The 17,244-nt window shown below is 33.8% G+C and overlaps 1 protein-coding gene across 1 annotated transcript; it reads right to left on the bottom strand.

Annotated features, from left to right (window-relative positions):
- Nucleotides 1-447: 447 nt before the first annotated feature.
- LOC144850228 (uncharacterized) lies at nt 448-17,140 on the bottom strand. The gene is made up of 6 exons (XM_078707464.1): nt 17,071-17,140; nt 16,686-16,963; nt 6,785-6,982; nt 2,004-2,165; nt 1,692-1,864; nt 448-1,031 (listed from the first exon to the last, which is right to left on the bottom strand). Exons 2-6 carry the CDS (start codon nt 16,858-16,860, stop codon nt 726-728), a joined length of 1,014 nt encoding a protein of 337 aa, XP_078563590.1. The 5' UTR covers nt 16,861-16,963; nt 17,071-17,140; the 3' UTR covers nt 448-725.
- Between the last annotated feature and the right edge of the window lie 104 nt (nt 17,141-17,244).

The following is a 17,244-nucleotide window of genomic DNA, read 5'->3' as shown; positions in this document are numbered from 1 at the left end:
ACCTAACCCTCTACATTAATACCCATAGTTACCGTATGTTTTCATACATACTGCGGCCCAAATGCGTATTTTCACATGATGAGTGATCGTAGAGTTAATCTTAATTGAGTATAAAACTAAAGTCTGTATAACATTCTCAATTAACCAATACAGACAACATTTTCGGTAAATTGCGATGGTGTAGGCCTATGCCTAAAAAGAAGCTGGCGTTGGTATATATAATGCAACAGAACAATAATTGTGTACAAATACACTATATATCAATATTGCTAACTACATCTTACAACGTAAAGCGTGCTTCCCACTATAGGACGTAACGCAGCGACGTATTGACGCAAAGTGATGTATTGCGTAATCACAAGTGGGAACCGACGACGCAATAGCGCTCCAAACATCGCAGGTTTGATTTCACGCAGGCGGGGGAAAACACAATTATTGGAAGGGTCTTTTCTTACGTTGCGTTGGTTGCGTTACGTTGCGTCGCTAGTGGGAACCACGCTTTACCGTCCAAACCAAATTATCATACTTTTCTATGGAATGTGTTCCGTTATAAAATACTGAGATTACTACCGGAATGGTCATAAAAAAATAGGAAAATACATCTAGTGAAAAACAATTGATATTACATCTACGTTATGAAAACTCTTAAAAAAGTAACTCCATCAATTTACTCTGTTAAGACTTTGGTTTGTTTTGCCCTTTCCTGAGTAGCTTTTCTGAGGTTTTTACTGAGGTATACTATCCACCGTCGACGATTCTTGTTTTTCAAACACTTCAGAGGTAGATTTTGCTTGCGGAATAAGCCTAGTACTAGAGTGGACATCGTCTTGTGCCTTAGAAGTTTCACCTAGGCATATATCTTGGCTTGTACTCGCTTCATCAAATGAAGCATGACGGCGAGTTTCTGAGTCGCCAGAATCGGACGAAACGCTAGAGTCGGCTTGTAACCAAATGTGACTTTGGCCTCCAATCATATGGCGGAATTGTTGTATTACGCGATTCCCGACGGAGTTGTACTTTTCAGTTATTGCCTGAAAATTAAAACAGAGACTTAACAATACTGCATTGCATAACCATTTTATTTAATAACTCTTCAAATGGCATTTTACAACAAGGAAATAATTTACATTAATTTAATTAATTCACAGTTTTTTTTTTTATATAAATATCGAGTTTTAAACAGACCTATCTTTGCCATTTCATTGTTTAAATATTTAGTGTTGCGTCACGTTGTGTCAAACAACTTGGGAGATGTTATACAAAACAAATTATGAATGTTTTTGTATGTAAGCCTATTCGTGCGATGGTACAATTCATAATTTCATTCGGTGAAATAAATTCTATTTTAATTCGGGCTTCGCCTCGTGAAAATAGAATGTCCCCTTTCACCTCATGAAATTATTTGTACCATTGCACTCATAGAAATTTGTATAATATTGCGTGCGCAAGTATTATATGTATGAAACGCCATATGTGCCAAAATATTTATCTTTTTTAACTAATACTAATTCGAAACGCAGTCTGGAACCTAGACTAGCACAATGCAAGTGAGTTGACCAATTATCAGGCTGCAGCAGTCGGGATGATCCATCGCGTCGTAATTTGTCAAATTACTTGCGCGCGCATTATATTGTGTTTTTATTTTGTGGGAAAGTGTTGCATGTAGATGTTTCTGGTAAACAATTTCTTACCTCGACTTCAATTTCTGTGTCCTGACCAAACACAAGAAATGCCTTGTATAAATCTTTATCTACAGTGGTATGGACACCTCGACTCTTGATGGGTGCTATATAGTCCAAGTGTAAGCGTGCAAACAACTCTGGTTTTAGGGTAACCACATCGCTGCCACTGTCTACCATAAACTCTGAAGTAAGAACAAGATGTATTATCACCCCAAAAATATGAAAAATGAAGATTAATAAAATCATATTGAATAGTCCACTTTGTAGTGTTAATAAAGTTAATCACTTCCAAAGAAAAAAAAAATGAAAAAAAAAAATTACCTAGGTCTTCAAATTTCGGATCCCCTGGGTGTCGTGATTTTAAAGTTGCTCGAACACACAGGAAGTCATGAGGGGAGTCCTTTAGTTCATTCGGTCTTCCCCAGTATCCAATTGTAATTACTTTTTCAAAGTCCGTTTTATGTTTTTTCCGCAAATTACTAACTAAAAGAAAAAACAAAACACAAACGTTTATCTAAAATGTAGTAAACCGCAACATTTTTCGAATTAATGAATTATTGAATTATTAATTCATTATTTTATAATTTTATTTTGCCAAGGAAAGATTTTAAAAGGAACAAACATTTTATTTTATTCTTTATAACTCATTAAACAACTCAACAACAACAAGTTGTAGATATTATACCGTAAAACCTCGAAATCGAAAAGAAGCCCATCTCGAAAAGAATCTACCTCTTTTGTTTGCAAAAGTAATCTGGAAAAGGAGCCCATTTCGAAAAGAGTACTAAAAAAAAAATGTGCTTCTTTCAAACGAGGAACACGGCCATAGGCTATACATGACTGTCCCAGTCGCGTGTTTGAAAGCTTGGTTCTCACTAGCGACGTAACGTAACGCAATCTACGCAACGTAAGAAAATGCCCTTCCAATCATTGTGTTTTCCGCCGCCTGCGTGAAATCAAACCTGCGATGTTTGCAGCACTATTGCGTCTAACCCAGTGAGGTAAAGCCGAAAGCTAGAGGGCGTACTCCAGACTGAAAAGTGATTCCAACAGGAGGGGGAACCAACAAGATGGCGGCCGGCCGTAAATGTGTTACATTATTTAATATATTTTTTTAACATGGAAACAAATATATATTGCCCATTAAAACAAATAATATGATACCGTACATTACCAACGATACATTTTATAAAGATGTATAGTAGTATGACTATGTGCGAAATAAATATTGTAATTGTATATAATTTTGGCGTCATCGGATTCGAACTTGATATTTTATACATTTCGGCTCCATCATTGATACTGACATTTCGAATACGGTCGTCTACTGTCTGTGTAAAATCTAGTTTTGAAATACAGTACCAGACAATTCATATTTAATAAATATCGATTAGGCCTATATTTCTATTGTGAAAGACTGTGTAGGTCTATTATTTAAACAAAATGAACGAATGTACTTTATCAGGTTTAAATAATATCGAGACAAGCGTTATACATAACATTGTTGTCAATACAAGAAGATTTGGTTATGCTGTTTACCTAATAAGGTGACGTCACGCGAGTAACTCAAGCTACAACTTAGCAAATTATGTACACTGTATTTATCTATTCTATTCATGAAAAATCGAAGAGCGCCATGAAGACTGAAATTTTAAAGCAGACGACGGTAAATGATGTAACGACAGCCTACTTGGAAATGAGCAAAGCTAGGTTGTAAACAATGAATGACTCATAATATTACTTTAATGCATTGCTACATGAGTCACATTTTGCTGTGAATATTAGCAATAAATTGTGAAACTGTCACAATATCGCACAGCTGATCGTCACTCCATTGGCAATTGTAAGTTCGTCACGAGTTCAGATTCATAATGCCGCGTTTTTTATAACAAATTAACGACGGCGATCTAGTAGCGCCCGCATCGGTTAGATTAATCCAAAACTTTTTCGAACGCACACACAGATTTAGAACAAGAGCTAATCCAGGGCTTATGAAGGATACCTTCTGGGGTGGCGCGGCAAATAAACATAACATATAGTATGCTACCGGAAGAAATAAGTGCCTGATTTCTCCATCTCATCGCCTTTGACTATCGTTTCAAGTTTCCGTAAACATTCACCCATTTTGAATTCTTTAAAGGCCCATTTACAATAGGACGATAACTATCGACGATAAATATATAAGCATGCATTTTTTTTACATTAAACAAAGAAATTAGAAAGGTTTTCGTTCTTGAACTATAGGATAATCATTATGCTGTCTTTGATAAACATAATATTTGACGTCATGATACATAAAAACTATAAAATCGTTGTATTGTAACGATATTATTGCTTACTACTCTCATGACGTCATTTTATTGGCCGTGTGAAAATATCATTTTCATCAAAGGAAGCATAGATGGTTATTCTATAGTTCTAGAATAAAACGTTTTTATAGGTTTATTTTTTATTGTTGTATGAAAAATGCATATATGTCTATTTATCGTCGATCGTTATCGTCCTAGTGTAAATGTGCCTTTAGAATTTATTAAAAAATCTACTCAAAATCTATTATAAAGTGCGCCTTTGATCATTTTTTTAAAATTTGGCGCAATAATATTTTTATTTATTTATTTAAAAAAAGGTTTGATTGTTATGAACTTTTCACGTCGGCTACACATACCAAAAATACATTAATGGCTATTGAGAAGGATTCCCATGCATACACAAGACTTACTTATTCAATTTAATACTTTGAATGAATTGAATTTATTTTAAACCTGATGATTATTCAACTAAGTGATATCCTTTCTCCGTGTTTTATTGTTTTGTATCGTGGTCTAATTTCACAAACGCAGTCGATCACATTTCATATAATTACTTATATGAGTCAGAAAAAAACTCAATTTAGTTTACACGTAACCAGGAGATATATTACGCATGCGTAGAGTACGAACACAGAGCACGCATACAATGACCAGAAGGATATGAACTACATTGCATTATTACTGTACGCACTGAGTATTGTATTATCAGTATAGCCAATTCTCATATATCTCGTTAATATTGGGTTGTGAACAAAGATTTGACCTCGAAAAAATTAAAATATTCGTAATGAGAAAAAAAATGAAATGGAATTGCACTTTTGTTTATTAAACAGCGTGGATAGTTGGTTGACCTACCTGCTTCGTATTATAGTAGACCCATATTCTAAAATAAACTAATTATGATAATACTTAAAAATCTATTGTTGAAGATAAATAAAAGACTTATTGTAGTTTAATATTATATTCACTTCCGTTAAAAATAATGATTTCAGGATTGTCATTGTTTGTAACTACTGTAGAGTACGGTAGCTTTGCGTCAGGGTGTTGAGTAATTGGTCAGGCACCCGAGAATTACATGCGTAGTTTTACGCAAGTATTCTCAATGTACAAATTACGTCAGAGTAGGGCAAAACATCTGACCAATAATGATTCATTTAAAATAAAAATGTTAACGAGTAAATGAAACAAAAAATGTTTCACCTTATCCTATTTGGAATGTTTAGTTATTTTTAAATTGATGTACAAAATATTACATATTTTTTTTTGTTTTACGTTTTGGTCATACAAACAGCTCAGTTTGACATTCTAGTCATTGGAAGTTACAATCAGCAGGCCTTTTCAAATTAGCTACGTGTAACATCACAACCATATAAGGTAACATCCATCGATATTGTTTATTTTAAATTCCGTACATTGCGCCTCGTGAAAATAGATTATATTGGGCATTATTATTTTGTATTTCAGTTCTTTTGAAAACTGGACAAACTTAAAGATGTATTGTCCCCTGAAAAACTAATTCTTAAACATTTTTTTGTTGAATATGCCATTTTAATGTCCCATAATAGTTATCCATTTGACCAAAATTTGGATTGAAAACAAATGTATTTACCTGAAAAAATTGTAATTTAAAGCAAAAAATAGTCAAATTGGCTGCCAGCCAATAGGTTTTTGGTCGAATTTAACTTTGTCTTTTTCTATAATATGAAAACATTATTTTTTTTCGTTTTTTTTCTACGGAAATAATTTGATAAAAACTACACAATAACCTATTCAAAGTCTGATTTAATTAATTTTCATTTTTCATATTTTTGGGGGACAATACATCTTTAATATTACGGCTACCTTTTTAAGAAGGCTTTAGTATGATTAGGTTTATTCTTTTCTATTATTTATCCTCAACCCCACATGGACATGCGCAACTGGATTAAATCGTGTGTTGAATGAGTTTGAAAGGACAAGGACATTATAAACAATTAATAAGATAGTTTATTTAGAGAAATTTGAAATTAAAAACTATAAATTATTAATGAGTAATTGGAATATTGTAATAAAGGCTGTCCAGATAGCGCACTGTAGTTAGTTTAGGCCGCACAGTGTCAGTTTAGGCCACTCAGTGTTGGTTTAGGTCGCACAATGTCAGTTTAGGCTGCACAGTGTCCAGTAAAATCATGGCTCTATAATCGTGCCCACTTAAAGGCATGATCATAGACCCCGGTCACAGAATGTCCAAGTAGGGCAGAGTGGTATTGGCCATTCCGTGCCTGGCGCACAGTGGCAATATGAGGAATAAAACGCTTACCCAGGCCTGTACATTGTGGGTGCATACATAGTTGCATTAACAGGGGCGGATAGCCTACATGACTTGAAACAGAAAAGCGAATTTGAAGGAGAGGGATTTAGGAGATGGGGCGTACCGGACCACTCTCTTTTAAGAGATTACAACTTGGTTCCTAGGATGCAACGCAAGGATGAAGTAGACGTAACGTATCGACACAAAGTGCCGTAAAAACAAACCGTACAGTAACCTTGCGTTTCACACGTGAGAACCGACGACGTAAGGTTGGTTCACACTGGGATGCAACGCAAGAATGTCGCAAAATTCCGTAAGAACAAATCGTACAGTAACCTTGCGTGTCACACGTGAGAACCGACGTTCACACTGGGATGCAACGCAAGAATGACGATGGATCGCTTACCTTTGGTGGCCAATTCGCTTGCCTTTTGCGCGCTTCGTACTTTTGCGTCACGTCAGTGTGAAGCAAGCTATAGGGCCTAAAAAACACACATTCTTACCTGCTTCTCGCAAACGTTTACGGTGACTCGGTAAATGTATTTCTAGATCGTGCAAAGTATTCTCATTCACTTCTAAATCGCTAGCTGATCTTAATGTGTCTATATCAGAATTCACAAAGTTCGTAAAGTAATAATCTAGACCGTTTCCTCGCAGCCATGAAAAAACTTCAAAATATTCTGACGGTTGATATACTTGCGCTGAAAAGATAAATAGATTACTTATTAATTGACTGCAAGAGGCCATAATATGTGTTTTTGTTAAATGCCGTATCATTGATAGAATGATGTAACAAAAACGTGATATTTTTGGTTTCACTTCACCTGAGGGTGAATATTGTTCCTTCTCTAGATAAGACTGTTTTTATGCTGCAGGCCTAGCAAAATGTTTATAGAGTTTGGTTAGACGGTTGTTTACTCTAACATATCTAGGCCTAAGCCTATGGAATAAACTTAATTGACTGTCTGGAATTGGTTGTTTTCCTCTGCATTTAAATGCAAATAATAACCTTTACCCATGTGACTTATCAATTCATATTCATGTGAAATGAAAAGCAACATTAATGACTGCAGTGAAAAATAATGGGTCACTGATGATTGAGGCCCAGCGAATTTGCCGTGCATGCGATGCTGTTGTAATTTATTCTTTTTTTAGGCCCCATGTTTATTTGTTCGTTATTATTCATTCATTTAAAAATCATAATAAAAATGACTGTACAAAAATAATATGTTTACAACAGAGTTGTATGAAGTATTTATTTTGATATAAGATATATAACGTGTTAAGCTCTGTCTACACTATCAAACATAATCTGTCAAAAAAAATGTGATGTGCCTATGGACATGATGATGTCATATCACTACCATATTTAAGCATATCACTACCATATTTGGGCATATCACACTTTTTTTCAAACTAATTTGATAGTGTAGACAGAGCTTTAGGCATGTTATGCAAATTGTCCATAACATAGAGATGTACCTACTCTAGAAAATCCATTGTTTAAAAACAATTTGATGCTAGTGAATTACATATTTAATTACATACGAAATAAATCCGCAAAGAGTAAGTTAAATGCAACCGATCACCGCGTTAAAGCAATTGCTAATTTACAAATATAACAGAATAGGCATGCCATGTGAACGAGTCATAACAATGTGATCGCGTCATAGACAGTATATTTGAAAATGATGCAATAGAAGTGTCAAAACACTCACATTGAACTCATATGTAACGCATTTAAACTTACAGCAAACGCATTGTCAGTAAATCAGATTAATGCAATACGTTCTGGATTAATTCACGGAAAACGCGTTTGTTTAGATGTATCATATCCAAACAGCTAAAAATAAACCAATAGAATATTAGTCATTTCAAGAAATTATCCGAAAAATGTATTTTTATACATTTGTAATAACTGGTTAAACATTTCAGTGATTTCAAAATAACATGATTCACAACGAGATAGTAAACGTCATTTTATCGATTGTCTGGGTGTTGACATAATCATCTCAATTCCATGATCACGTGTCTATAACTCGAGGCAGGTTATTCGCACTGATAATCCGTTGAAAATAAAGTAATATAAATAAAGGAATTTGCACGGAGGCCTCAAAGACACAATTTAATAAAGTTTAAACTAACAATGTAGTAGACCTAATTCAATTTCAGTTCTGTAAATATTATCTTTGAATTCAGAAAAGATTCACTTTCAAATCAAAGAAAGTAAATTGTACAGATTTGACACAATGCAGAAGGATCAACAAAAACCGACTTATTGACAGCTCGATAAACCGTTAACTCACAAAGTGCCCGATCAGGCTTAGTTTTATTTACACCCGTGTATGTTCGAGTTTCTTTTTTGTCTTGTGGGTTGGGCCTACTTTTATTTCATCATCAGAATTGTTTCATTCATTATGATTTTTCTTATTTATTTTACATTTACCAACCAAAGTTAGTGATTGGCCCATGAATCCAGTTCCGATTTCCCAAATAAATTGTTTCAGCCGCTTTAATGCCATGTCGTGGGCCGGCCGGCCGGCCAAGCATTCTATTTCTGTATATGGGCCTATAATAAATGATTGTTGACCATTCATTGGTGACACTCACAAACAAAGCGGCGTGATTTTACAAGCAACACAAAATAGAAAATGTTGAAGAAAAAAAATTTTACACACTACAAAATATGAAGGAATTAATAGGCCTTTGTGGTGGTTTGTGTTTAAAAAGAATAGCAGGTCACAACGAAAATTCAGACACTGATTAATTAATTAATAATAATATATATATAATATATAATGTAGGGCTAGTGTTGCCCGAAAGCTCTGCTAACTTTTCTGGCTGTTTTACTTATCGTTTTGATTTAGCTTTTCGCTTTTTTATTTGTATCTCCATTGAGATCCAGCCACTGATACCCACAGCATTGTCATTTTTTTCAGTAATTTGCCTTTGGATTAATATATAATGTAGTCCTACACAAATTAGAGGTCGAAATGCTCGGTAGGCATTAATTTGCATTTATTGACTACTGCATATAAGCCTAACAAACTCCCGACAAGTAATGGGACAAACGGCTTGCCTCACACCTTATTTGTTGTAGTAGTGTTGTACTTTATAATACAGTATAAGCATTGATGTTATTTAAAGTTAAAGATGTATTGTCCCTTGAAACACAAAAAAATGAAAGTCAAAATATTCTAAATTTAAATTGGCCATATCAAAGTAATATTAAAGTTATTCACTTTAAGTCGAAAATTCAAGCCAAAAGCAACAAGTTTACGTAATTAACAGGTAAATTAGTTTGATTACATTTCATCTGGAAAATCGTCGCGAGCGAAAGTAAACAAAGATTTCAAACCACGAGTACGCATTATGCATATGCTAATTAGGATTGTTTACAACTCGTCAAGGTTAAGAAGGTATTTTCACACAGATCGTGAGGAAGTTTTATGATTATGCATACAGAGTACCCAAACAAGCGCGTTTCATTATGGGATATGTTTTGATCGAAAACTTTGACTGGAAGTCAAAGTTTTTTTTTTAACAAAAAAACGTCTGTATTTCAGTTAAATGATTTTTTTTTCGACAAATTTTTGGTGATAGTTAATAACTATTATGATACTTCAAAATGACCCACCTTTTTTCGAAATCTGTTATTTTTTATTTTTTTGGAATTAGTCAAAGGGACAATACATCTTTAAAGTATGCGTTTTAGTAATTCCCTTTTTAACATTATTAATAAATATTTTAAAATTACACTTGATATACTGGTATAGGCCCCTATATAAATATTTATCATCTACATTTATGTTACCGATGATTTATTGAGATAAGTATAAAGTGATGTTAATTTTTGTAAGATGTAATTTTAACTTTTTTAAATATCTAACAATGAGTTTGATATTCACAAAATGTCTATTTGTAATTTTGATGTTTTCTCTTATATATTTGCTTAATTTAAGTAGATCCTTTTGTGAGAGATAACTACCCTGCCTCATTGTACTAATTGTCATGCCTACATTTTGTCAATAATAATATAATAATAATAATAATGATATTATAAGGTTTATCGAAAATAGCGTACGCGATGCATGGTGGGAAGGATTTGGAAGCAAACGTCACGACGCGTACATACGTAATTTGTTGTTTCTACGTCGTACACACGTCGTGACGTTTCCCAAACACTTCGCATCATGCATTGTGCAATGACGTTCCTTGTGAAATCAACCTATTTGCGATAAATTACTTATTATTGACAATTAGTTAGTATACTGTAAACAATACCTATTTCACTACATTATGGTGAATTAAATAATGAAAATGTTTGATTCTTTGCAAGCAAACAAAACATTTTCTTAAATAAGTACATACATTTAAAAATAGATACAAAATAAATAGAAAAATGCAAATGCTTGGTGAGGCGTTTTATTGAAAGCGGAACAGCTTCGACGGTTTAAAGAAAATCTTTATCTAAATAGATTTCGGGCTAGAATTGCGCGTTTATCAAACAGAATAGATAAATTCCTTGAGTCATTTAAATAATCCATCGAGAGTTACAAATTACCAATATAAATGTACGAATAAAATAAAACACGATATACTATTAATTATCCAATATTTGTAAAATTCGACGTGGAGAAAGAAATCATGGGGCCTAAATGAACAATGCTTGTCTTGTTTATTCGTAATCTACAGTAATATGAAGTAATATTAATAACCAAGAGAGTGCGTACATGAAAAACTCTTGAGAACCTCAGCCTTTTTACACGAAGTCAAACGTTGACAAGGGAAAGCCTTTCCATTAGCGAATATATTCGCGCAAATCGAACATTCGTGATTTCTGATTGGTTGCGCATTTTTCACGTCACAAAAAGTATTACATGTCACATGCGCAATAGTTAACAGTTTCGATTCGCGCGAATAAATTCGGCTAGTCCATGAAAAACCGGCTTAATGCGCAGGCGTAACTTCATCTAAAAAAGTACGCAAACCAATCAGAACTCGAGAATATTTGATACGCGCGCATTTAGAACCCCTCTTTCGGTACACCCCTATTAATGGACACTCCTATTAAGGAAACACCACTATTAAGGGGACACTCGTATTAAGGGGACACTTAAAGGGACACCGTTTTACACAGTGTTGCAGCCCTTATTCAGTGGAAACCCTAAATAGGGACACTTTATTTTGTCTCGAACGTGTCCCCTTAAGTGTTGCATCAAAGGTTTTAACGCGCGGCACCGATTACATAATCAATGTGATCTCACTTCCTTATGGTTATAAATATCATGATTCTGTAAAAATTATATAATTTCATTTTCGTCGAAACAGGATGCATGACCAGAATATCTAATACGATTTCACGACTCAGTATGTTATGTTATTGGCGTATTCAATATTTATGATTTTTAACCACTCCATCCTCACCACCCCGCCCCCCCCCCCCCCCACCTTTTTTTAAAACAAACAATTGAATTGAAGTATACATAAAAATTAATCTATAGAAACGTGTGTATTCCTCAAGGACCAATAGATCTATGAGTAAGCAAAGAGGTTTAATTAATATAGAAACATCCTAACGATTTTAATAGCGACGAAGGCAAAGTTCGATGATTGTAAGGTCATTGAACTGAAAAAATAGACAATGCTTGGAAAATACAGAATATGTATGATTCAAAATTTGTCAGAATGAAATAACAATGCTAATGAAACAAAACAACAATTGTTTATGAGTCGAAGGGAAACTCAGTAAACTGTGAAGTCATTATCGCCGTTCGTCATTTCTCAGTCTTAGCTCCAATAAATTTAGGCATAATAATGTTTATTTTAAAAATTGTATATGTTTGTTGAATACTCTGTCTACACTATCAAACTAGTTTGACAACAAAGTGTTATGTGCCCAAATATGGTAGTGATATGCTCAACTATGGCTGTGATATGACATCATCATGTTCATTATGGGCACATCACATTTTTTGTGACATAAAGTTTGATAGTGTAGACAGAGCGCTTAAGGGTATAGGTTGGAATATGACAACCAAACAGCCAATGGCCTCAACCATAGTTTATTGTTAGGCCTACATTCGCCCAACGTTCACTTCAAACCTACGACAAATAGGAAGGTTGTTGCAATCCACTCATTCTGAGTATAGACAGCATGCAAAAAAGCTCCTAAAACATTAGTTTTGCAAAAATCGAAATAGACAGAAAATAGTAATTGTGTCGGTGGGATGGGAGATTACACATTATTTTATTTATTTTGCCTTATTATAAGGATTTACATGATTGCTTCAAAGACGGGGCATGCAATAAGTTTAGGGTGAATTATTGCGCTGAGTCTGAAACTTGCATTAGGTCTCTCACTGGTGTGTATTGTTCTTTTTTGAACATACATACGTCAGAATAATTTTAGCAGGTTTTTCATTTATCAAATTAATTATAGTTTGTCTACGAAAAAATAAATATTGAAATAGGCCTAAACATTATAAATTTATCATTTTTATTATCCGCCTTATTTATTTCATTTTTAGTTTAAAAAAAAAATCGTTCACATTGATAATAATTTGAATCGTGTTGCTAAATTTGTTTTGAATGATAAATACATAAAATATAATTATTCATCCATTCCATACGACATGAATATTCGAAGCCCCGGATGACCACTCTATTTCGCCTAAATCCTGATTCCCACTGGGACGAAACGCAAGCGAGTTGACCAATCACACCCGACTGTTCGTATAATCCATCGCTTGAGATTGGTCAAATCACTTTGCATTGCGCTACGTCCTTGCGTTGCGTCCTAGTGGGAACCAATCCTTACCACCAACTTGAGCTGCGCTGCCCTAAACTACGGAATTGTTTTAAAACCTATTTTCCAAACATTTCCACTAAACCTATCTTGTTCATACTCTGCACCACAGTAAAAACAAAACGCTACCACTAACACTCCTCAAGTGCAGCCGAATATTATGCTTTGCCCACCAATTAATTGTTACTCGCTATAAGCGCCACGAAAACATATATTATTATACAAAAAAGCAATATTGCTTATGACATTGTAATACACTGTATAAAATTAATATTATTATTTCCTGGAATTTAATTTTAGAATGAACTATTATCATAAAATAATGGGCTGTGCTGAAAAGCACTGTATCGACCACTGTATCATGCATATTGCATATTCCCCGTGCTTGTTATCCGCTAAAGTGTTTACTCGCCAGCGTCTAGGTCGGAAGAATATTGGTTATGACATTATGTAATAGAATTAATAATGTAAATTTCCCGGAATTTAATTTTAGAACAAAATTATTACCATATTACTAACCACTAACCATTTTTGGAGACCCAATGATATATAGCCGCAGTCGAAAAGCGCTGTATCATGCATACAGAGGCCTATTCCCCGCAGTTCAGAGCACCACAGTTTTTACACGCTAAAGCGCCTCGGAAACCACGACGTAGTTGATACCATTACCAGACAAAATTCATTGGTTATGACATTATGTAATATATATAATTAATCACTATAAATTTCCTGGAACTTAATTTTAGAACAACCAATTTAATATCATTCAATCATGCTTTGTTATCCACTGCTGAATGTGTATCCTCATTCATGTAGTCCCAACCCTAACCCTAACCCATTCCTTTATAAAAGTCTAAAGCTATTGTCCAGATAACTTGGACGAATTCTACGTAACACGACTAAGTAAATAAACGCCACAAAAATAAAATTGCAAATTTTATTTCATACTAAATTTGGAACTAGTGGAAATTCCGTAATTAGCAAAAATAAATAACTATAGGCCTATAAAAATGGGACCTCTGAAGTATCGCTTTTGATAGAAAATTAACCTACAGTAGGCCTCCTATAGTCTAACGAGTCAGAAAGCATGTGTTCTATATTTGCTAGAATCAATAATATATTAATAACAATAGGCCTATAGGGCTAATAATAAAATATCTCTCCACAAACACCCCCATTAGATAGCCCTGGTTTGAAAAGCTTGGCACTTCGTTTTCTTTACTTTAGGCCTATCATTTTTTGATTTAGCTTTCTGCTTTTTATTAGATCCAGTCACTCCATATCACTTCCCCGTAATTCTTTAAATATAGGCCTAATCCAATATAATAATAATATAACATAAAAAGGACTAATTTATGATATGTTATAATTTTATAAAAAATTTAAATTTGTCTAGGCCTATTTAATGATCACAATTGAATTGAATATAGGCCTACAGTATATCGCCGGCACATGATATTATTATTGTAGGCCTATAACATAAGATATTATGTAGGCCTACATAATGAATTAAAGACCTATGAATGATACCTTCGAATACAGGCCTAACAGCATACATACTTTTGACCGGTTATTTTAAGCCGGCCACCTTTACATTTATACAGTATTATGCTTAGTAATTACAACCTTAGGCCTACAGATATTTTATTGAAGTAAACCAATGATCGAATATGATATTTTATCGAAACTTATGGACTCTTTTCTAAACATATTGTGTAGGCGTACAAATGTGCCATTTCCTTTTCATAACTATAAATCTCATGATCGCAATTATTTTATTTTATTCATTTATTTATTTAAAACAAAAATATATTATCATGTATTTTATGTAGGCTTATAGAACATGTTTTAAATATGGTCCTGTGTTTCAATACTGTTAGGTTTAAAAAAATACATACACCTAAAAAACTTACTTACACCAATAAAACTGTAAAAAAATAAAATGTTTAAATGAAAACAGAATAAAGGGATAGGCCTACATAAAATGTTTATGTTCTAAACAAGAGTCTCAGTTTAAGTAAACCTTAAAATTGATTGGAAGCAAAAATGTATAGGCATTAAATTAAAAAGCCAATAAAAAAAGGTGGCAGATGGGAATGTCACATTGGTGGTGTGGTGGGGACAGGGTTCAAATCAAATTGTACATGGACAAATTGTTTTCCTCGACAGAAATATAGTAAAACAAACAAAACATTACATACAATTACAGGATAATTATTATTATTAACATTCTAGTGCTTAACTCACACTATAGTGTCCTATAGTATTTTGTTTGATTTATACTAATAGGCCTATGGGATCTGTGTGGGTCAAACTGCTCTTTTACCGAATATTTGAAAGATGTAGGCCTATTTCTACACTTTAAAAACGGATAATATAAGGCTCAATATTAATATAAGATGCAAAGCGAAATATATTATTATTATCAGCAAATATTGCTGACAGTCAATTATAATAATATAAATATAATTTATATAAAGGGTGTCTATTTTCAAAGCATCAATCAATCGGAAGAAACTCGTGATTAGTGTGCACTATTTCATAATACGGTTCAGTTTAATGAATCATTGGAATCATATTGTTCTTAGGCCTGTGCCCGCAAAAAACGGATTGATTGGTAAATCACACAGTCGGGCCTGCAATAATACGGCAAACCACAGCATCTTCATTCAATGCTAACACTTACTCAAACATTAATTAATAATAAAATAATGCAATGATCATAATAATATTCATAGGGATTTAAAATGGGGCTGAAAAAGCCCATGTCCCTATTAATTATTTAAAAATAGAAAACGGACTTAGCGTAGGCCTATAATTTTAAGCAATCGCAATCGTATAATTAACAGCCTACCGGTATACTAAGCCATGTGGGGCCATGGGCCTAGATGCATGCTTATATAGTGTTTCTTAAAGTGTGGATAATTGTAATGAACATTCGTCATAGGTCTAGAGTTTTTAACACGTTTCCAAATACCACAATATAACATATATAATAGCTTAACTCGCCTGTGTAACTGACTATTTTTAGCGGGATGTAGCCAATGATCTGTCGTCGCCGGTCTTTATACTTTTTGTTATTATAGATCTTACTTAATAAACCATAACGAACTAGGGATAGGCCCTGGGCTGTCTACTTAGGCCTATCTAGGCCTATTTTCATATGATTTTATTCATTTTATAATAATATATTAGGTTTAATTACGCCCATCGTCGCCCACACGTTGACAATAATGATTCAGGCCATTTAAGTAACTTGCCCCATTTTTAGGTCTAATACATTGTTGGTTCCACATAAAACACAATTGCCATAACCTGCTAGTGCTGAGACCACTTAGCCTAGGCTAGGCTTATCCTATTACTAAAACCAACCCAAAACACTTTATTACAAATAATTGATCACTTTAAAACTATTGGTACATTTAATTATACGGTAATTTAAATAATGAATAATTAAACTAGGCCTAGGCCTAGGGCCTATAGGGCCTAATCATAAAACGAATACGTAAAGTTATAATATAATTTAAAGACTTAGGCTAGGACTCCTATGTATAATTAATAATATTAAATAATATAAAACAAATAACACTTCCTACCTGCTTCTAAAATAAGTCTCCGGTGTTCTTTGTTAGAAATTTTCATTTGATTTAAATCATCCTCATCCAAATTAGGAAAATCACTTTCAATGTCATATCCTTTAATTTTAAATATCTCTTCGTACTGCATCAGTCCAATAGGATGTAGAAAGTTAGAGATGCCTTTAGAGTTCATTATCACGTTGTACAGTTGACTCAGTCCGAACGAACTGTATAAAAATATTCTTTTTAGTATCCAACCTCAGCCGATTACAGATAATACGTCAGTACGGTGGTGTCTATGAATGTATTATGTTCGAGAGAGAATCGAAAAATACAATAATTCATTTCCCCTTTATTTATTGTGTTTTATAAACTCTATTAAATTTCTTGGGCATGTATTTACCTGAATGGTCCCAACGGCGCTTATTGGTGGAGTATAGTAAGAAAGGCCTGGTTTTTACTATGACGTCATCAAGAAGGCTTCTCCCAAAATCAGCTTGTCTGGACGTGCCCAAGAAGAAGGAAGGTCGTTCGCGACGAATGTCTCTCTTTAATTGGCGTTAGTATGACGTCATAA

The sequence above is a fragment of the Antedon bifida genome, chromosome 8, assembly GCF_963402885.1.
Source record: "Antedon bifida chromosome 8, ecAntBifi1.1, whole genome shotgun sequence".
Lineage (NCBI taxonomy): Eukaryota > Metazoa > Echinodermata > Crinoidea > Comatulida > Antedonidae > Antedon > Antedon bifida.
This window is presented reverse-complemented; position numbering and strand designations above follow the sequence as displayed.

Bases quoted from the DNA above. Each gene is read 5' to 3' on its own strand.
- LOC144850228 (XM_078707464.1), bottom strand. From the start codon at position 16,860: ATGAACTCTAAAGGCATCTCTAACTTTCTACATCCTATTGGACTGATG. The intron at 6,983-16,685 runs GTAGGAAGTGTT...TTATCTTTTCAG, and splicing joins GAGACTTATTTTAGAAGCAG to CGCAAGTATATCAACCGTCA. The intron at 1,032-1,691 runs GTAAGAAATTGT...TTTAATTTTCAG, and splicing joins ACACAGAAATTGAAGTCGAG to GCAATAACTGAAAAGTACAA.